General features: G+C 45.1%; 7 protein-coding genes across 7 annotated transcripts; 5 read left to right on the forward strand and 2 right to left on the reverse strand.

The window, feature by feature from the left end:
- Positions 1–2,118: 2,118 nt before the first annotated feature.
- N7469_006548 (nucleoside deaminase) lies at positions 2,119–2,930 on the forward strand (the record flags this gene model as incomplete). Its single annotated transcript, XM_056645466.1, has 3 exons — positions 2,119–2,398; positions 2,485–2,588; positions 2,658–2,930. 3 exons carry the CDS (start codon positions 2,119–2,121, stop codon positions 2,928–2,930), a joined length of 657 nt encoding a protein of 218 aa, XP_056498907.1.
- A 1,700-nt stretch (positions 2,931–4,630) lies between these two features.
- N7469_006549 (uncharacterized protein) lies at positions 4,631–5,575 on the reverse strand (the record flags this gene model as incomplete). Its single annotated transcript, XM_056645467.1, has 5 exons — positions 4,631–4,755; positions 4,817–4,998; positions 5,049–5,164; positions 5,224–5,444; positions 5,500–5,575. The coding sequence occupies 5 exons, from the start codon at positions 5,573–5,575 to the stop codon at positions 4,631–4,633; spliced, it is 720 nt and encodes a 239-aa protein (XP_056498908.1).
- Positions 5,576–6,356: 781 nt separating this feature from the next.
- N7469_006550 (fungal specific transcription factor domain-containing protein) lies at positions 6,357–8,266 on the forward strand (the record flags this gene model as incomplete). Its single annotated transcript, XM_056645468.1, has 4 exons — positions 6,357–6,482; positions 6,533–6,972; positions 7,056–7,963; positions 8,040–8,266. 4 exons carry the CDS (start codon positions 6,357–6,359, stop codon positions 8,264–8,266), a joined length of 1,701 nt encoding a protein of 566 aa, XP_056498909.1.
- Positions 8,267–9,798: 1,532 nt separating this feature from the next.
- Positions 9,799–10,970, forward strand: N7469_006551 (NAD(P)H-quinone oxidoreductase; the record flags this gene model as incomplete). The annotated part of the gene is made up of 4 exons (XM_056645469.1): positions 9,799–9,820; positions 9,886–10,152; positions 10,207–10,298; positions 10,347–10,970. 4 exons carry the CDS (start codon positions 9,799–9,801, stop codon positions 10,968–10,970), a joined length of 1,005 nt encoding a protein of 334 aa, XP_056498910.1.
- A 1,403-nt stretch (positions 10,971–12,373) lies between these two features.
- N7469_006552 (uncharacterized protein) lies at positions 12,374–12,970 on the forward strand (the record flags this gene model as incomplete). Its single annotated transcript, XM_056645470.1, has 3 exons — positions 12,374–12,485; positions 12,540–12,620; positions 12,672–12,970. 3 exons carry the CDS (start codon positions 12,374–12,376, stop codon positions 12,968–12,970), a joined length of 492 nt encoding a protein of 163 aa, XP_056498911.1.
- A 4,361-nt stretch (positions 12,971–17,331) lies between these two features.
- Positions 17,332–18,231, forward strand: N7469_006553 (SDR family oxidoreductase; the record flags this gene model as incomplete). Its single annotated transcript, XM_056645471.1, has 1 exon — positions 17,332–18,231. One exon carries the CDS (start codon positions 17,332–17,334, stop codon positions 18,229–18,231), a length of 900 nt encoding a protein of 299 aa, XP_056498912.1.
- A 567-nt stretch (positions 18,232–18,798) lies between these two features.
- Positions 18,799–19,912, reverse strand: N7469_006554 (terpenoid synthase; the record flags this gene model as incomplete). Its single annotated transcript, XM_056645472.1, has 3 exons — positions 18,799–19,117; positions 19,180–19,532; positions 19,601–19,912. 3 exons carry the CDS (start codon positions 19,910–19,912, stop codon positions 18,799–18,801), a joined length of 984 nt encoding a protein of 327 aa, XP_056498913.1.
- Between the last annotated feature and the right edge of the window lie 1,080 nt (positions 19,913–20,992).

Consider the following 20,992-nt stretch of genomic DNA (forward strand, 5'->3'; position numbering starts at 1 on the left):
TCTATTTTTTTTCTTTCACAATAGCTGAGAAGTTTAATCAATTTGTCTCGGTAAATAATTCACCAAAAACCTGATACTGTTGAATATATATTTATGTTCTTGAAGAGACGATTAGCTAGAAAAAGACAATGCAATCTGTATCGAACTTTTCCAAGTACAAGTCCTTTCACATGGAATATCTCCCCTCCTTGAGAAAACTATACAATATAACTCACTGCGCCTCGGCATGCAAAGCTCTTTTAATGAGTTCTGAATGTGTCATTCGCAACTGAACAAGAGGCGGAACCCCAATGCGGCGATGGCCGCTGTTGCAGCGTGCATAGAGTCGTCACTAATATGCCCATGCTCGCAATCGATGATGACGCTCTTGGATAGCGTCAGTAAAGAGATCGATTTGCATGGAATTAGATATACTGACATCGATGCCAATCTGGGCTACTATCTGGGCCGTTCGGAAGGACGGAAATCCTAAAAAGGTCATTATAGGTTTGACATTATCTCGAAGAGCATCCCATAGGCGAAGCTGTGGATTGCGAAATGAGAGTTTCACTTGGCGAGGAAGTGAACATGTCGATCCGATATCTTTCTCACGTAACTCAAATGCGTATCCACAGCTAATGTTGCTGTCTGAGAATGACGATGTCGCAAATATTGTAAAGAGGGTGACTAAACATATATAGACTGACCCAGCACACGAATAACCGACATCCGGTGAACAGACAGAACTTGGGAGAGAGGCGCCGCTACATGGTGGCGGACATCGGCAGAGTGGATTTACCCCGAGTACACGATGGGACATTATCTATCGGGAAACGCCACTTGGGCTGAATTGCCTAGACAGATATTTAAATTCGGAGTAATAGATTGACGTTTCTTTTTGTAAAAATCGCTTTGTACCGTGGTAAAACACTCGCACACTACAACGAACTAGAAGAAAGTCAAGAATGCTCATCTTGGAGATACTTGTATGAAGGCGAATATCCCCGAGGAAATAAAGACTGCTGCTGATAGCAAGACTCATCATATATCCACTGTATATATATTTAATGGCATAGAGGACAGCTACAACAACCGCATGCCGCATGGGGCAATTCAGAATCGCAATAGTGAAGCCCGCGGCATCATTGGGGAGCAAAATGCCCAACCAAAGATTTTAAGTGCGTATTTATTAGCACTTTTATAACAATCAGACAAGAATGTCTTCACCAAAAAAAAAATCGCACCAAAAAGTTGACAAGAGTGGGATTCGAACCCACGCCCTTTCGGACCACGGAGAAAGTAAGCTTAGGAAATCCGGGAGATTTCATTGACTCGCCTAAACGTGGCGCCTTAGACCACTCGGCCATCTTGCCTTAGTCATATATAAACTTGGTTCTAATAAAAATATATCCAGCTGCCATTAGTGCATGTTCACGAATTCACCAATGGACGCTTCTTACATTCGCTCTTCTCTCTACCTTTTTTTTGTAAGATCAATTGTTGATTCTCTCCCCAGATAGTTGTAACAAAGTAGGCCTCCCGGTGCCAGTCCGCTGCCCGGGCGATACGCTGAGAATGAGGAGAATGCCGAGTGAGCGCAAACAGGGTGTCCGCCTTCTCACCACTCGAAATATTTACAATATCGAGATTTCCATGTTATCTATGTCTCCTCTATATCTGACCTCTAATTGGAGATTTACGGACCGTCTTAGGGGCATACTTGTGAATCAGAGTGTTTTGTAATTTCCCCAACATATACGGCGCAATTTATAGTTGATTTTCTGCATTCCCACCCGAGATAGACTCTCGGAAGCCCCTGCTTTTTATTACAACAAATCGTATATTTTATCTCATACATTCGAGGCACCTCGGCCGTGCTTATCAACTGAGAAAGTACAGCAGAAGATTATTTCGGCCGGTCGCGGCCGTTATCAAATCCGAGATTTATCTGTGCGGGGGCTGCAGATATCCAAACGGCCCTGCTATTGATAAAGAGTGAAGAACTATACTTCTTTCTAACAAAGCATATAGAATGCTGTTTATTAATATATCCCCCACGCACTGAATTATTCCACTCCAGACAGATAGCGCTTCGTCAATATCTTCGGCGTACTACAGCCTTATTAGGGAACAGTTACAATGAATATCAAGTTACAGATTACAGCAATCTGCGTCGCATTCCTGTCAACCGTATCAGCAGCCACATTGGCTAAGTCGGAGCTAATGATCAATGGAGTTTCATTTGAATCACGGGCTCATTGGATGCGCCTGGCAAACTCAGCATTGGAAATATCCGGTTCTCCTTGTCCATTTGCGGCTTTTGGGACTGTGATAGTGAATCACACGGGGTCCGATACCGGGAAATTGATTTGTATGGGCGTCAATGAAAACTCGAAGACAGGAAATCCGTCTCTACATGGTCAGAATTCCCCTACTCCGTTTCTTGGACAGGCTAATTCGTGACATCAAGTAAAGGCGAGATTGCTGCAATCAAAAATTGCACAGCAATCTTGACTGATCCAATGGGACATTTTCAATTGACGCCGTCCGAAGCACAAGCCGCGTTCAACGACCTGTCGCTGTATACAAATGCAGAGAGTTGTCCGATGGTGAGTGATACAATTACAGTGCGACTAGCAAAATAATAGTATAGGGAAACTATCTAACAGAACTGAAAGTGCGCCGCGGCTATTCGATGGTCAGGTTTCCGTGAATATATCTACGGCACATCTATCGACACCCTAATTGAAGAAGGCTGGGGTCAAATCCGAGTACCATCGGTGGATATTTTTGCTGCCTCTTATGATCTTCCAACCCAGTCTCGCCTGATTGGAAATCTTCTTGCTAACGAAACGGATCCTTTTTTCTTGTGGCAATACAATCCGTCTTATCCGTGTCCTCATGGTTGCATGCGGTCCAAGGATTTGCATGCATCTCCTTCATGCTCTTAGTTGTCCATAGAGTCAACGAATGAATGAGGAATGAGTCTCGACAGTGACGATTATCTAGGATATAGCTCTAGATTGTGTCGTTAGTAGTACATACGACCATAGGGTGTGGAGAACAGGGCTTCCCGTCCGCTCAGCCGTACTTAAGCCACACGCCGGCAGGTTAGTAGTATGGTGGGTGACCACATGCGAATCCCTGCTGTTGTATGTTTTTGTTTTTTTTATTGTTTTACTTTGCCTTACCTTACTTTTAAGATCGTTGCGGATGCAGCTGTTTCGCACAATGTAAGGTGGGAAAGTGGGCAAGTTTTCCTACCAGCAGGTTATTCCCTGGTTTCTCTGCTGAGACGTTTGCCAAGCTGGCTCCAGGAAGGCATAAGGAACAGCCAGTCAGAGGTACTTCGGGTTGGAAATTGACACTTTCACATGTTTTGGTGCAGTCAATCTATAAAACCCATGGTTTAGTCATTCAACATACTGGTCCAAAAATCCTCCTTGCATTACTTCATCCCGTCAAAAGCGCAGTCTAGGCGATGCAGTATATCGAGGAGATTGATACATGTTGATTAAATCCGAGACGAGGTTCGTTGTGATGCCCTACCAGGAATAGCTCTATACAGCGTAAACACAGCCTTCTGTGTGATGGCTGGCGGGCGTAAAGCGACACACGAAAGGCTGCGCCGCATGCGGGAAACAAGAGACCAAGCAATTCTACAGGATTGTATGTATCATTGCATATTTATTACAATACCGTACTTTACTATTTGATATAGTCATTACTATTCTTTTCTGCCCGAGCTAACTGTTCTTCTGCAGATATCTAAGAAAATCCTGTATCAGAAAACAACGATAGTCTAACTAATTTTTTTTTTTTTTAAAAAAAACTGGCATTTTTGATATGGAACGATTCATGGAAGGTTTCACGTATTTCGACGATAATGAAATACGGCCCAGGGAGGTGGAAGGGGGTGCCGGCGTATGAACAAACACGAGCGTAATTGCAATCAGTATCTGATTCAGTCGCTATTTCCATACTTTAGAGCCCTAATTTACCAGGAATGGTAAAAACGCGTGTAAATATTATTTACTTTTGCAGATAGAGACTGCCAGTCTTGGCCAGCTAACCAGATATTAATTTGTACTAAGGTAAAATAAGTCATGTCTATAATCAAAAACATTCTATTTCGCTACCTAGGAAGACGGATATTTACCCAGCAACAGTAGAGGAAGTTTACCCTGATATTGCGGTTTACAATCGTCTGCAGAAACTTTGTCTCAACCCATTTACCGGAGAGCACGGCGTCACGTTCGTAGAAAGAGCGATCTAAAACTCCAAGAGATGGCTCACGTGAACAAAAAAAAAAAAACAGTGATTGATGATTTCGAAGTCGAAATTGCATGGCAAATCTTTAACTTTGGTTGGACAGGAGGTATCACAGTGGTTCTGCTTCATATGTAACTTCGAGGCACAGATGCGGTAGCATCTTGTTGTCTGGGAACATTACTCTTGCTGTTTCATGGCTGCCGTGTGGCTGGGGAGGCTGTTGTTCTTTATCTAATTTCTTGTTGTGTAATATAATAGATGAAAGTTTTGGATACAATTCGATGTCTACGATAAAAAGGAGTCTCTCTTTGTTTAGACGAAACCAAATACACTGGCAATTTGACCTATAGTGCTATAGCGAATACGGGCCTCCTGCATATTACAGAGCGTTGAATGCCTTCACCGCTGCTTCAGCCGTTACATGCGCGCTCGCGGGGTTGGCACCAGTCACAATGCGGCCATCAGTGATGGTGAAGGCATCCCACGGACCGGCGGGGGAAACATCTGGTCATGTTAGACACAAATCGAAGTTGTATAGAGCGGCTAAAATGAATATTGTACTCACATGTCGCGCCCGAGCTAGCAGCAGAGGCCTCAATGGTAGGCCGGTTCCAGCTCTTGATGGTGTCCAGAACGCCTTCTTCCTCCTCGCCTCGGGTGGTGAAGCCAGTTACCTTTTTATTGGCGATGATAGACTTGGAGGTACTGGGGTCGATAATCCCGGGGAAGATGGCACCGCCGTGGCAGCTGTTTTGAATTAGCAGGGCATTTAACTTGTCGGAAGAAGGCGTGCATACACAGCAGAGATGATACCGCCGTCGGTGTTCATCTTCGAGGCAATGTTCTGCAGGCCCTTGGCATCTGGGTAGTCGATCAAAGACGCGTGACCAGCAGAAGCAAAGAATATACCGTACTAATTGGTCCAGTGCATGTTAGCTGGCGCCATTCTTAGCGGGTATGCATTGGACATACGTTGCTGGGGTTAATGTCACTCGGCTTCAGAAGATTGTCGAGTTTGGAGCGAAATTCACTCGAGTGGTCCTCCCAGATGGCCCTGTCTTCATCGTTGAGCCAGTCCTTTTGCTGGGAAAGCCAGTCGGGCTGGTAAGTTCCGGTCTCAGAGACAAGATCGACATCGAAGCCTGCCTTCTTGAAAACGAGGAAGGGATGAAGAGCTTCAGTAATGAAGAGACCTAAGATATTGCTTGTCAGTCTGGAGTATAAAGTCATTTGCGCTATTGAACACACCAGTCTCCTTGCCATCCGGGTACAGGGGAGCATGGGCGGAGGTGATAGCAATGAGAGCCTTCCGAGGGGGAGTCATGGTGTTTAGATGAAATCCTTAAGATAGAGGGTAGTCAAAAATGTATCTGATTGTTAGATTTTGATAACTTAATGACCATTGTAATTGAACTTGGGCGAGCTTTTCCCTTTTTATTACTTCGACGATGTTCATAAGATTGATGACGTCATCGTAAAACTCCGACGGACTTCGCGGAGAATTCAGGCCCGGCATTCTTGCCTTTATGCCTGAGGGTATTTCTGCATGACTGTGCGTGTGGTAGGCGGTGCAGGTTCATCTCACCGCGTTTCGGCACTCAGGGTGGAAACTCTACGTTTCCCCGCGAACTCCGTCGGACTATGCCAGCCCTAATCGAACAACGCAGAACTACGCATGGATCCCATTAGACGACGACAGAAGACATCATCGGCCTGTCAGAGATGCCGTTCACGTAAATTGGGAGTATGTGATTTGTAATGAAGTTTGTTTGATTTCTAACGGAAGTTCAGTGCGATCAGCGTCGACCATGTCAACTATGTGTTCGGGCCGATGTACCATGTATACCTCGTGGGAAGTCTAACGCCCGAGGACGTTCTGTGGTGGCAGGTCCCCAGGCTAGCCCTAGCCTGGACGAGGCTCGTTCCCAGGGGACTGAGGAAAGGGTCGTTTTGCCAGAACAGAGTATAGTGGAATTCAGCACTCAGGTATGCCTTCTCTTCGGTTTCGTTTCATATTGCTTCGTCTGACATAATTGTGAATTTGGAAGATTGTCTCTCATGATTATTCGGCCCATGACACATCTGCGCTTCCGGGAGGAAAGGGAATGGAAGGGCATATTTCGGCCGATGCCAGATCATGGCAAGACACTATCGGAATATCATTGCCTCCAAGAGAAGTACTCGACGCACTGATTGACCAGTTCTTCAACTCGGTCAATTGGTTTATGATGGTACGCAATATAGGATGTGCAGTTCTAGTATCGTTCTAACACAGTTTTAGGTTTTCCATGAGGAGCAGTTTCGACGACGCTATGTGAACTTAATGACATCTACACAAGGTGCAGGTCCGGTCGATAACAACTTCCTATGGCTTGCACTGCTGGCTCTAGGGTTAGGCGCCCATTACGCCTCCTTAGACGCATCCGCTGGGCATGATGAGGAGTTACTACGGCGACTCTCCGAAACCCTTCTCACAAAAACTGAAAATAGATTCTGCCGTATCATCAGCTCGCCAAATGTTGAGGCTGTTCAAGTATGCATCCTTTTGGGTAGCTACCATCTATTCAATGGTCGTCCTACAGTCGGGATTGGTATTCTAGGGAGTGGTGTCAAGATTGCCCAGATTATGGGTTTGCATCGAGAATCTATGTGGAAGGGTATCTCTGGTATCAACAGAGAATTAAGGCGGCGGGCATGGTGGGCACTAGAAGTTTTCGATAAGTATGCTTTTTTTTATGTGCACTGGCGTTGCACTCCTTGCATCCCCGCTACCAAGCTCATCCAAGAATTCTAATGATGCGCAGATATGCTGCTATCGCATTCGGAAGACCCTGCACCATAGATGAATCTGACTGCAGCGTTGAGCCCCCAAACGACATACGGCTTGAGGGAGAGACAGTCGTGCACCAGAAATCACTACTGGAATACCACCGACAGAAATTCGAATTATATCGACTGATGGGCCCTTTCCTGGGCCGCAGAAGCCAGACAGGTCGGTTGGAAACAGTGAAAAGCCTCCATAGCCAGCTTCTGCTCTGGAAAAGTAAACTACCCGACAGTCTACGATTGCAGACCTACGAGAACAACGCGCCGTCGGACAAGCCGCCCCTCTGCCAGCTGCAGGCATTGGCTTTACAGCTCACTTACGACAATCTCCAGATTATCTTGCACCGAAGTGTGGCCTTTGGGGCCAACTGCCACGGCATGCCTTATCATGGCAGCACAGCCCATGGGCAAGGTTCATCCCTCCACAGGGAGGAATTACTTCAATCTGCACTACGGACCTCAGAACTAGCTCGCTACAGTCACATCCTCCAGGCCTGTCGTAGAACACATGCAGTAATGCACGTTGGTATATGCCTCTTCACAGCGGGCGTTGTCCTCTGTGCGATATGTCTCTCGGAGCCTCTATCACATTCTAGCCAGAAAGCAAAGACAGGAATAATGGCTATCATCCGTCTACACCAGAATAGCTTTTCGGGCCAGCATTTGCTCTCTGCGCAGAGTGCGAAGATTCTTGAGGATGCTGTCGCTGCCGTCATGCAGCATGAACAGCAGCTCATTCTTGGTTATTCTCCGCCTAGATCAGTTGGTGCTCAGCGCAGGAGTCCGAACAAGGAGGTGGTTGCAACAACCGGCCAGGAGGGTAACCAAAGCCCTGGAGCTTCACAAGCTGCGGAGAATGAAGCTTTTTTGGCGCCTCTACAAGAAGGTAAGGCTTCTTACATAACAATTTGTTTCAACTTTGACCAAAAACTTACGGCTAATTTCCCTCTAACTGCTTGTAGTATTCGCTCACCACTTACAAGAAGGGGCCCAGAGACCTGAGCCACCGACTGACGCAATGGACGAACAAATACCACCGACTATGGCTAGTTCCCTAGGGGATCCTCCCATGATGGGTCCCCCGAGCTTCGCTTGGGATGGAGAAATGTATTCGACGGTCGACCCTGATTTTGCCGATGCAAATCAATTGTGGTTATGGTCAGACAGTACTTTGCAAAACTTCCTCTAGGCAGAGTATCCGTTTCAAGTTGTCCTCAAGCACCGGTCCCTCTTATGATTCGGGTTTACATATATCTGGCAATAGCCCCTCTGAGATGTTTTTTCAATTGAATGCTAGTTTATATAACGGCAAGAGCACGTATACCATACAAACCCCTAACGTTGGCTCGACTTGGGAAATAAGGCTCGAGAAAATTCGACACCATTTTCAAGACCAATAGTACAGACGTTCGTGTCAGGCCTCCAGTCAACTGAGCAGAGAAATCAGAAAGGCTCGATCGATGTTTCATCTACTCGGATTGTTGTGCCCGCAGTGGAAGAGGGGGGGGGGGGCAAAGAAAGTCAAATGAGGGCGAGAACATGCTGCTGGGAATGTCATAACTGGAGCTTGATTTGATCCGAATTCATTCTGGCAAATTATCTGGTGATTTTGTTCGTCGTGGATATGCGTGCTTGTCTGTATACGACTCTCTTGCTGTGTTGTGGTTTGTTTACTCGTTCCTCGAATGAAGGGTTTTCGATGTTGTCAATATTGCTTGTGGGTAGTATCGGTGGCCGTCACGGTGATAGGTAAATCCTGCTACAGCAGAGGAGCAAAAATCCGTTTTGTCTATTACTATGTAGCATACAAGGTCAAAATATTGTTGCAACAGAGGATAGTACCAATAGACTAAGTTGCTCGCTAGCTGGTTCTCCGCGCGTATAGTTTTCTACATATGATAAGTCCTCATTTCTGTTGTGTGAACTAGTGTCAGAGAGAGTACCCTAGTACGGTTTAGGTGTGAGCAATTCTTCATGTTGCTATTTTAGTTTTTGTTGTTTAAAAGGTCGAACATTTTCTGTGACATAATGGTCCCTACTGCTCGACATACTCTCGTCAAATCCGCCCTTCCGAGCTGGCCTACTGGCTTCCCGCTCTGCGAAAGTCGCGGGAGATTTGAGAAATGGTACAGCTGGCAGTGGGCAAGAATGTAGTTCCGTGGGTGACCGAGATACCGATGAAGGAGGCCAATGCGGCCATCGTGGATGTGACTAAAGGAGACCCCAGATATCGATATGTCTTCGTGAATGAGGATAATTGATTCATGTTATTCAAACTGGGATGGTGTGACTGTAATATTAATTATCCTTTTACTATATACTTGTGTGTGAGTGGGATGCTAATATGGCTGATATGCGATACATGAGGAATGGCCTCAATTTTTTTTGAAATTCGCACTACCTAGTGTCCATCCCTGGGGTAAATGTAAGTGGCGCGGGGTTTTCTTTCGGAAGTAATTCTATCAGTCTCCGTCGGACCTATGTTACTGTGCGTAATTTGACCTGTCGGAGTGTCAGTATCTATCAGTTTCCGTCGGACTTGACGGTCTGGTGTCATAGCTACCTCAGCTTGTTAACTCTCCCATACCGTAACTGGTTCGTTAGTTACTCGATCAGTGAATGATTAATCTATTCCAAAACCAATGATTATTTTAATTTTTTCCGTTTCAATCTGTACAGAAACTGCATTTTGTGTGCATATGTTCTAACAGACAAGTCACCATGCCAGAAATGAGAGCAGTCGGTATGCGATCGAAACCCCCAGCTCCGCAAGAATACTTAAGCGTCGTACTAAAGGACAACCAACAGTGGTCAAGGGCGGCAAAGGCCCTGCAGATGCCATGTCAATCAAGCAGATCCCCAAACCAACGCCCTCCATGGGACAAGCGTTGATAAAAATCAAAGCTTTTGGACTGAATCGCATGGACCTGCTGCAGAGAGAGGGTTTGTACCCTCTTCCACCGCAGGCGCCGGTTACCATGGGGGTCGAGTTCTCAGGCATGGTAGAGTCGGTCGCCGCGGGTGCGGAAAGTGACTTCAAGGTTGGGGACGCCGTGTTCGGTCTTGCGTATGGAGGTTCTCATTGCCCTGGACACCCCATGGTGAATGCTCGTTTTTAACACCTCCTAGGAGCATATGCGGAGTACATCGTCGTCGATACGGGAATGCTGGTCCATAAACCAGTGCAACTTTCATGGGAGGAAGCTGCCTGTGTTCCAGAGGTGAGATTTGTATTGAAATGAAGGCAGGATACTTTGCTAACCTTGTAGACGTGGATCACTGCATCGCAAGCCCTCCACATCATTGGGGAATTTAAGCCCGGCAATTCTGTGCTATGGCACGCTGGTGCCTCCTCCGTCTCCATTTGTGGCATCCAACTCGCCAAAGCAGAGGGCGCCAAAGCAATCTACGCGACAGCCGGCTCCCAGGAAAAATGCGATTTCCTCGTTAGCGAGCTCGGCGTGACGGCTGCCTTCAACTACAAGACTCAAGACTGGGCTGCGGAGCTCACGAAGGTCACCGACGGAGCAGGCGTCGACTTGATTGTTGATTTTGTGGGCGCAAATTACTTCCAGGGGAATTTGGACGTCGCGGCGCGCGATGGTCGTATTGTCATTCTGGGAATGATGAGTGGGCAGAAGTTGCAGAATGGGGTGGACATTAGCGGACTTCTGTTCAAGAGACTTCGCGTCGAAGGCAGTACGCTTCGCAGTCGGGAGCTCGAATACCAGCGGAAGCTCAGAGATTCGCTAGTGAAGCATGTTCTTCCAAGACTAAAAGATGGGACCTTCAAGGTGTTTGTAGAGAAAGTGTTTGCCTTTACTGAGATTGTGGAGGCCCATAAGTTGTTGGAGAGTAACCAGACGAGGGGCAAGTTGGCGTGTGTCATATAAGTTCCCAGAATCCATTCGAACTATCAAGTGAACCAGACTTGCATTGACAAATAAATGGAAATAATACACAACTCACGCTAAAAAAAAAAAAACCACACCAACATCGCTGCCTCAAAGAATATCCCATTGTGCGGAGTGTATCATACGCCGCCTGTATCTGAAACGAATGGTGGTGCCAGTACAACATAACTAGGGAACGCCTAGAATGGCGGGCGGATTGTACAAGATAGGATGCTGCTGAGCATCCACGCTGGCAGATAGGTCACCATCTTGGTATGCATTTATCACAGTTAGATGAAGATGTTGCAGTCGAGTGTGAAGGGACCTGGTCTAGAGACGGAGTGACCTGCCGGAGGCCGATTATCTTGGCGCGGCGATCATTTTGCCCATCACGGGCCTCGTCGGATATGCGGCTTTGGTGGCATAGAAGGTTTTTTGGAGGTTTATTAAGAAAGCACCTACACCAGATTGAAGGGCTTTGTCTCTTTCAATCCAGGGGTCCAGATCGAGAAGTACTATTCACGCTTGACATCACAGGGATTTTGGGCCGCCTGAGCACCTTGCATGCCAGTGCATTGTTGACACATTGGCAGGTGTAATCATCGTCAAACTCGTCAGATATTAGATTGATGTACTGGCTGGGTCTGCTCCATTTACCGTTGGAAGTGCGGATTCAGCCATAGACAGTGGGGCTGGCCGGGAGAAGGTAGAATGGAACGAGGAAATTGGAAAAATGAAAACAAGACTACATAACGCTATAGCCTAGATTTGGTTAGCCTAAGCCACGAAATTCGACATCATCCATCACAGCTGCTATAAATAAATAACAGAGCTTATGGTATACCCTAAACAAATTAGCATGAGAATATATCATCCCCAAGATACGAGGGGGGGGTTCCTCAGATCTCAGGGAACACGATGCAGCCACGACGACTAGGGCGCTACTTTTCCCAATAAAAAGCTCTAGCCAAGTCGACCTAAGGTAGTTGTATCCGAGGTTACATCGTAAGGCACATACTAAATCTATATACCGCCAGTGGTGGCTCTATATATGTGCTGGTTGAGATTCAGAAACTGGCACAGTGAGCTCGTGTTCGTGGATCGTATTATAAACGCCAAGGGGCGCCCGCAGAGGCACTCGCGGCATGCCCCTAACACCGGCTAGATCCATGTGTAAAAGCAGTATAGCCGCTTGGATCTTGCTTTGGCTTCAGGTTACGTTACGTTCAATGAGATTTTCCGCCGCTACTTCACTAACTTTTACTTACAGGTTATCATCATCGGGTTGAGTATCTGGAGCCATAGTTAGAGCATAAAAGGTCGATGGCCCCCGTCGTCATGATATATAATGAAACACAAACAATACGACCACAGCTTCCCAAGTGTTTATCCTCTAAGTCAATATGCGCGTTGTATACTTAATCTCGTCTTTGTTGGCTGCCACTGCTTTGTCCTCTGCGGTTCCTCAGACGCCCGCAGAAGACGCCGAACTTATCCCCATTGATGACACGTTTGGTAATATCGCTGAGCCCCGTCATCTATATACAGCAATCCTAACTCAATAGGTAGATCCGGCTGGAAACGAATCTGCTCCCTTCGGATCTGAAGATGAGCAGGGCGACAACTCTCTTGTTGTCGATGACAACGAAGGTAATGGACCCTGGTATAGCTGTTAAATATCCGAGACTAATAGATAGATAGAAGACGACGTGACCGCCAGCCATATTGAAGAGCGCGGAATTTTCGACAGTGGCGGTCGAGTTTGCAAGAAAAAGAACCAAAAGAATTGCTATCATGTCAAGTCAAACGGACGCTGCAAGAACCTCGTCTCCTCGAACGGGAAACCGTTTATCTCAGGGTCCGCCGACGGGGGAAGCCTCTGCACGGTCTACTCGGAGAAGGGATGCCCATGGATCAAGGGCAAGAGAACAGGTTTTGATGAACGTGGTGCGAATTTCGGGTTCCATGCAAAGAGCATCGATTGCTCTGTTAAGGTTTAAAGTCAATGGTTGTGAGATTGGGACCATGGTCTTCCTAGCACGGATCCAGCAGACGAAGAGTGGTTTTTTATATATATGCAACCCGGAGTTTAGATCATCGGGAGCACCACTAAACCTCTAAATTCTTTGGATCCGAGGTGAAAAGCTTGGAGAGATAGGATCCACGTCATGGACATACATAGCTGCATTACTGTTTTGTCGAATGATATAGGAAGTCTGTTTAATATTTGCACGGCGTGACGTTACTGTGGAGCAATACTGTAGAGCGAATAGATATACGTCTAAGTAGTTTCATAAATCTTGGGTTAATAATACGCTATAAATTTTAGAGGCGTGAAAAGACTCCATTGCGTAATCTTCTGTGTTTATCTATCTGACAAATGATCAAAATATCCGGGGGCCATTCGCGATATACAGTCAATGTATTTGCGAATGATACTACTGGTACCGAATGTTATATAAAAGGAGAATCCTCGCAGCGCCCAAGGCTTACAATTCTTTCATCCGCGTCACGAAATGATGCATTTTCAGCGCCACGCCCTGCACTGTTGCACTGGGCCATCATGAATGCATATAACTACGTTTACGCGGATATCGCAGCAGCAGAGGGGATACTTTTATCAAATAAGTCACTGTTGGCAACAACTTTAGTCCAACCTCCTTTAATTGTTGATGCTGAATACATCACATCTACCACTGTTATTGCAGTTGTTTCCTACGAAGATCTTGTGGCCGTAATCACCAAGTTGTGCATGGAGCCAGAAACTACAGGAACATCATATGTTGGAATCACTAGCAACAACCCGTCGGGATCTCTATATTCCCTTGGCGCGTGGCAGGTCCCAAGAAACATGCTAATAGGTTTTGCAGGTAGATTTATCCCGGGATTTTGGGGAATGCACAGGTTTATTTTCGGGATATGAAAGGAAACATGATCATTTTACCCACAGCTGCGCCAGATCTGGTTGAATGGTAAAGGAAATGGCGAGGGAAAATCTACGAAGATGCATTCAAGTTTCGTTTGACAGTTTGTTTTTCCCAGATATCTTGAGAGAAATAAATTCCCATAATACATTTCTTTTCTTTTCTTTTCTTATTCTTTGTCTTCTCGTTCTTGTAGAACTATAGATTATTCAGGATAATTTAAACCAGTCTTTCTCGGATTTCATTCATGGAATTGCATCTATTGAGTACTGTATCTTGGAGATATTGAAGCGTTGTCTTGGATTTGAAGGAAGAAGATCAATAAAAATCCTCAAATGCCGTTTCCATGTATGTAGATCTCGAACTATCTTTTAATAGAAGAAGCAAAATTTGTCACTATATCGTTGTCGAATGAAGAAGCCCATTCGAAAAGGCGGCAACGTTCATCACGCTTCTTCGCATCATCATACTCTGAATGCTGTTAGTCGCTTTCGCGAGTTAAAAGAAACCCAGTAACCTGTCTAGCCATTCTATGCTAAGAACATGGAGGCAAATAAGTTTAGTAGCTCTGGAACGGTGCATGGCCGCTCAAAATAAAACTCTAGCCCCAAAGTGACGATAAAGGGAAATAGAAAGGCAAGCTCCAAGGAAACAACGCTTCGAATGACATTCCGATAATAATGCCAATTCTGCATACTTATGGATCTGAAAGCGTCGATAATGCCGAGATGATGACTTGCGTTGCTCTTATCTCGCCCTTGAATATCAGGATCCAATGCTATAATGGTTTCTTCATTACTAGGAAGCAATGAAGCCGCAACTCTAATATAGATTGCTCGTGTGAGAACGGATGTCAAGAGTTCCATCACAAGAGGTAATGGGCATGGTGTCAGGTCAAACCTCCCAAGATCACTCAGATACACCAGGAGCTGCTTCGTCAGATAGTAGGCACAAATCGGTAACGTTAAGTCGAAAAATGTTGCAGGCATAATATGAATCCAATCTTGATATCCAGGAATTCTTTCCCAGAACGAACGCTTGCTGGGTTTTGTAATAATTGCATGGATCCAGGCTGTTTGGATATTTGTGAGAAGCAACCCGACAAGTATTTTCGTCAATATCAAGACAGGGGAGCTTAAACTGCCATTTCCATCAAGGTGGGTTGCCAGAGCCATCGGCAACAATGCCAATACCATATAAACAGCGAAGAAATCCAGTCCAGGAAAATTGCACAAAAAGTTTCCTCGGCTATATAAAGTACGGCGACCAAAAGATCTTCTCAACTCAGATGGACTGGGGGCACCAATTGATAGTGCTCCGAGCAATAAAGGTACAGGTAACAACATTGCCATCGTCTGGATATAGTCGTCAAAATATGCTTTCTCAGCTTTGTGCCATAACGTCGAAAAACCGAAACCGAGGCTGTTGCCACCGAGATATGTAATACAACCGTAAGCGAACTGCCGCCACGAAACCTGAAGGAACTGTTTTCTTTCTTTGGTTTCTTCTAGTAAAACGTCGGATTTAATTTCTTTTTCCATTTTTCGATCTTTTATATCTTCGCCAAGTTCAGAAGCATCAATCTCTGGAGACTTTTTTGCGTTTATCGAATTCGGTGCTTCCAGGACGGCTAGTGAAGCTGCTACACTTCCATTCGCATATTGGAACTAGGATTATACACAGAATTAGTTTCACGGCACCTGTTGAAAATACTATATAAGGATTTCAAATAAAATTACCTGCAAGTAGAGAACCGAAGATATTATTGTCGTGATAACCACGCTCGCTGGAAAATCCGATTCAACGGTTGACGCAGCAATAGCGAAACGACCGGCACTGAACAGGGCAGATTGCCACCTTGGTAGTGAACCTAAAGACATTCTGACCGCGGAGATTCACAATATAATTGATATAGTACCTGGGAGTACGGTTATATTGTGGAGATTAATGACTGCAGATGGGTCTCTCGTTCCAAAGCTATTTCATAGCCGCCCCCCCAGGAGGTGAGGCTCGGGCTTGTCTTATAGACGAATGTTTCGTGGCTGGAATATTACTCCCGGAATCGAGTGTATTCCTCAGAATTTCCCTGGACACTCCACTTTGCGGCTTTAAACCAATGACAGAATCCATATAGTCGCCAGAGCGCCAGAGCGCTTCAGGGGGCTGAAAATTGAATACGAGCATGACGAGCCGCTACTAGTACTTTTGAGGGCCAAGAACTGAGGGGGCCAGACACAGCCTCGTGAGAATCACCACGATGAACCGGATTGAAAGATGTTCTCATAGCAATCTTTGCTGGCAGTCAAATTGTTTTTCACGTCTCTGGCCCCAACAAAGCGAGAAGAGACCTGTTGTTCAAATTTAGATAAAGATTGAGCAATTTTTGGATCTATCGACTGGTTTCCCCAGACCCAGGCCGTACCCACATTTCCAAACAAATCTGTTTTATATATCGCCTAAATGATATCACAACACAGTACATTGGGCACTGGTTCCTTTAAATCGCCCCCACACTTTACTGTATACATAGTCATCGTAGTGATTTTACGAGGCTGTGTCTGGCCCCCTCAATTCTTGGCGGAAACAACCCAAGTGCCTACCTAAATGGGTGCTCTGGATGATTAAGCTCTAACACTCAACCAGTAGTTACGGGTATATCATAGAGTCTAGGCGATGGCTTAGAATAAGATATAGACTTTCTTGTAAAAACCTCTAGTCATTGAGAGTCAGAGCACCTATCATCTAGTCGGTAGTTCGACAGGTTTATCCATCATCAGCCACCATCACCATTCCACTTTATAGATTACGATCCCAAATCTGAAGAACCATCCTTCCTTGATAGAGTGCACTAAAGTATTTCTACTACCGTTAAAATCTGAAGTCTACTGCAGTTAGTTATAGTATATCTAAGATAGATAAATCTTGGAGATTTATATTCTCAGCGAATACCTGGCAACATTCAAGGTAATTATTGAGTTCACGCAAGTTTGCATATTTCCTTTTCTATAAAGAACATATTTATACTCATGGAGAAGTTAACCGAGTCCTTCCGTTTTGAGAAAAATCATCGCAATTACCGTTTACTGTGCTTTTGAAGGGATTCTGCTGGTTTACGTATTCGGTCTATCTGGGTCCTATTTGAATTTCTAAAGATTCGATGGTAACTAAGATGCTAAATTAGATAGTTATTCTTAACATCGTGAACAATTATAGATCGTCGTGGAGTTAACGGATAGAAGAGTAGACGACGGAGTTAAGAATAAATCTCCGCCGAGAAATGAAGTTCGAGGAATGTTAATTGGTAGATCCCGCCTTCGATATGAGATATCAAGTATAAAGTACCACCCACGATTTTTTTTGGGTCCAGTTTTGAAGTAAATTGAACTTTTTAAACTGAATTCTTACAATCTTGGATCACCGGCTTCTTGGGACGGACCATGTCGACGGACGATTCCTTAAGTGACACAAACTGGTCTGCCGTGGCCGCTTATGCCTCAACGCGCAAAGACACTTACCCATTCATCAATCCCACCAAAGCCAATCTAAATGGCAAGTCTGTTCTAATTACAGGTGCCTCTAAAGGAATCGGCAAAGCGACTGCAATAAGTTTTGCTATTGCAGGCTGCTCCAAGATTTTGCTAGCCGCTCGTTCGGATTCATCTGATATCAAGACTGGCGTTTACAATGCGGCTGCAAAGGCCAACCGGGCCAGGCCAGTCGTACAATGCCTGCAGATGGACGTTACCTCAGAAGACTCCGTGAGAGCAGCGGCGAATATCGCGGCAGATGTCCTTGGTGGCAGTCTCGACATCCTTATCAACAATGCTGGCTATCTGGAAGAATGGAAGCCCATCGCTGAATCTGACCCGAGTGACTGGTGGCGCACATGGGAGGTCAACATCAAAGGCACTTATCTCGTCACCCATTTCTTTATACCTCTGCTACTCAAATCGCAGACCAAGACAATCATCAACATCAGCAGCGGTGGTGCCCATGCCATGTTCCCCGGCGCGTCAGCCTACCAGACGACTAAGTTTGCCATGTGTCGCTTTACTGAATTCGTGAACAAAGAATACTTCCAGCAAGGGGTGATCGCCATGTCGCTCCACCCAGGCGCCATAAAGACCGAGTTGGCCACGAACATGCCCCCAGAAAGACAAAATGTTCTAACCGATACACCCGAGCTGGCTGCTGACACGCTGGTCTGGCTTGTACGAGAAAGACGGGACTGGCTCGCTGGCCGATTCGTCTCGGCAAGCTGGGATATGGAAGAGTTAGAGCAGAAAAAGGAGGATGTTCTCCAAAGAAATTTATTGAAGTTCCGCGTTCTGATATGAGAGGGTATATGCAAATCATTGAGCGAAATCTGTATCTTGCGAGGGTTTTAGTCGTTGTTAAGTGAAACTCAAATGAAATTGAGGTTGTTCCAACAAGCTCAATCTGATGTGCATATTTCATCAAAGTTGCCGACTACAAGTTCGCATTGGTAGATAAACTTGAATTCTCAATTTTTGAAATAAGTCATCAATGAAACATGATTTACATCATTAGTTTCATTACATTCTTCAATTACATAAATATCTCAAGAGCTCGAATACATTGGGTTTCAGCACCTTACGCAGTACCCTGGAAACATATCACCTATGAAGGAACGTTGGAAACAGTGCTCGAGATTGAAGACCAGTGTCATTATGATGACCGATGTATTGAAGAAGCATAATAGTACTGGTATTCATCACCAGTAATTAGTGAACACTGCTGCATTGCAACTTTTTCTCCTATTTACTACATCTTCTTTTTCTGTCCTTCTATACAGACTCACTGATGCACACACATCCTTCCTTCCTCGTACTCCTTTGCACATCATGTACAGGTGCCAATAGTGTATAATCAACATTCAGAATTCATTGTTTCAAATCCAACTTCTCGTTTCTCTTCCACAGCATCAGCCATTCCTTGACAGATGCCCCAGATCTCGCGAGTTCCTCCATACATGCTTCTCGAACACTTTGCCCTTGGATCACCCTCAAAGCTTTCGCAATGTTACGACGTGACGGTGTCTTCAGGGCCCGTGCAACCAAATATCCGCTAGGAGCATCAAGTGCGAGCACAATCGGGTATGTCATCTCACGATTATTCAAGTCCTCACCTATTACACCTTTCATCTCCGCATACTCCGAGGAATATACATTCTTGCAGTCATTCTGGAGTTGGGAGTTCCATCTAGAAAGTGGTCAGCATTGGATTCTTTTTCCTTTGGTTATCACCAAGCGGACATGACATACCCAAGAGTTGTGAAAGTTTCATCCATGGAATCATTGTCGAGAACAAGATGTCCAAGTAATCGAAACAACCCTCCTGTCTTCAAAGAAACCATTTTGCGATATGCACGTTCCCTTGCCACAGCGTCAGCAGGGAACCCGCGTGGCCCGTCTCTGCGCCAAACGAGAGACATATCCTGTCCCTCAAGGACATCTCGAAGATCATTTGTTAGCCAGACCGAGAGACTCGGGAACTCTTTGGCTGTTTGAGCAAGCACCTGGATAACACGATAATAAGCGCGATTGGCCGTTTCTGATGCGCCGTAGATTTTGTGAGCTGCTGGTTTCCCTTTCCGATACTCACTGCCATCGGATATCTGTCGTTGAAGAGCCGCGAGTTCGGTCAGTACAACGAGTCATGTGCATTGAAGAATTAAAAACGCACATCATCAACCAACATCAAGCAGAGATGAATTACGTCCATAGTCTCTAATATCATTAAATACTTTGCGGGTCTTGCTTGACGGAGGTTCGGGGAAAGTTTGTTAACGAATGGAGCCCAGTGATGCTTTCCATATAGTGAACGTAAGTATTCATATGGACATTCTATCCCAGTGAGCTTTTTTGGATTCTCCTGTCCTATTGCTTGTGTCTTTCTGGACAAGTATTGGGCGAAGGGCACATAATTGAAAATCAAGTATAGTAAACCACTTCCGACAGCTACCGTCAATAATGAGACTGCATTTTGAAGATACATGGGCAAAGTCGTTCAGAAAACTGACTGTGAGAAATGAGATGTTCGATTATGAGGATCGTCTTTGTTGTAGGTCTGCCGAATATTACTATAAGTAAGACTGCTCTGGAGCTTCACATAAATATTAGGACAAAATAGGAGACTTGACGAATCATTGATGTATGAACTCAGACCCCAAGCTGAACGACAATATTTGTTGACAAAGTAGGTAGTCGCAAATGCAGTTACTTCACTCCTCAATCAACTAATGTATATCCAAACTATTACTATGCATAAGCCTATGCATATTCGAGGCAAGAAAGACCGGAAACTCGATGGATTGCTATATCGGCTCCGATTAGAAGATGACTATGGAATAGCAATCTCTAATATTGCATGACCCGATGGGTCCGAAAAAATGATAGGACCTGATTCATTCATTTTCAGTATTGACGGGACCGCTAGTACATCCCGGCAAGATATAATACAGTGATAATAATAAGCATAATTGAATGTAGATTGGACAAGGTCATGAGTACAGTTGGTCGTTTACTGCGCTCCATTACTTTGAATATGCCGATCCTTGCATAAGCTGATGGACTATTCCAGAGAATATATGTTCTTGGTCTGAATTTCATTTCGGAATATGGGCTGCTGCAGCCATGCATCTAGAGATAATTGATTCTGTATATATTAATTTTTCAGCAGAACAGAAAGTCTAGGCTGACCATGCCAAGCCCTGCAATTGTCTGAAAATCCATCATATCACCCATCCAATATTATCTATATATAGTGAGTTATTTATTGTTCAGCTCTGGAAGCTCTGTTGAACCTGCATGGAGTGAAGTCTTCCAGTCAATATTTTTCAAGTATGCTAGCTTATCAGATTTATTCCATATAGCCGGAAATGAGTGCAAATGTATTGGACTGTTCGATTGGCAAACAACCCGAATCTCAGATCTAATTCTCTTGCGGTAAAATGCACCGAGATGGCAAAACAATTTATTTGAACCATAGACCTCTGCGCTGTCCATTATGCTTCGAAGCTGTGCAATTATATAGCGGGTCGTCAATTGCTTGATTGATCCATCTGACCGTCATGTC

This window comes from Penicillium citrinum, assembly GCF_028827155.1.
Source record: "Penicillium citrinum strain IBT 23319 chromosome Unknown utg000006l:1.0-3011923.0:1.0-3012962.0, whole genome shotgun sequence".
NCBI classification, from domain to species: Eukaryota; Fungi; Ascomycota; class Eurotiomycetes; order Eurotiales; family Aspergillaceae; genus Penicillium; species Penicillium citrinum.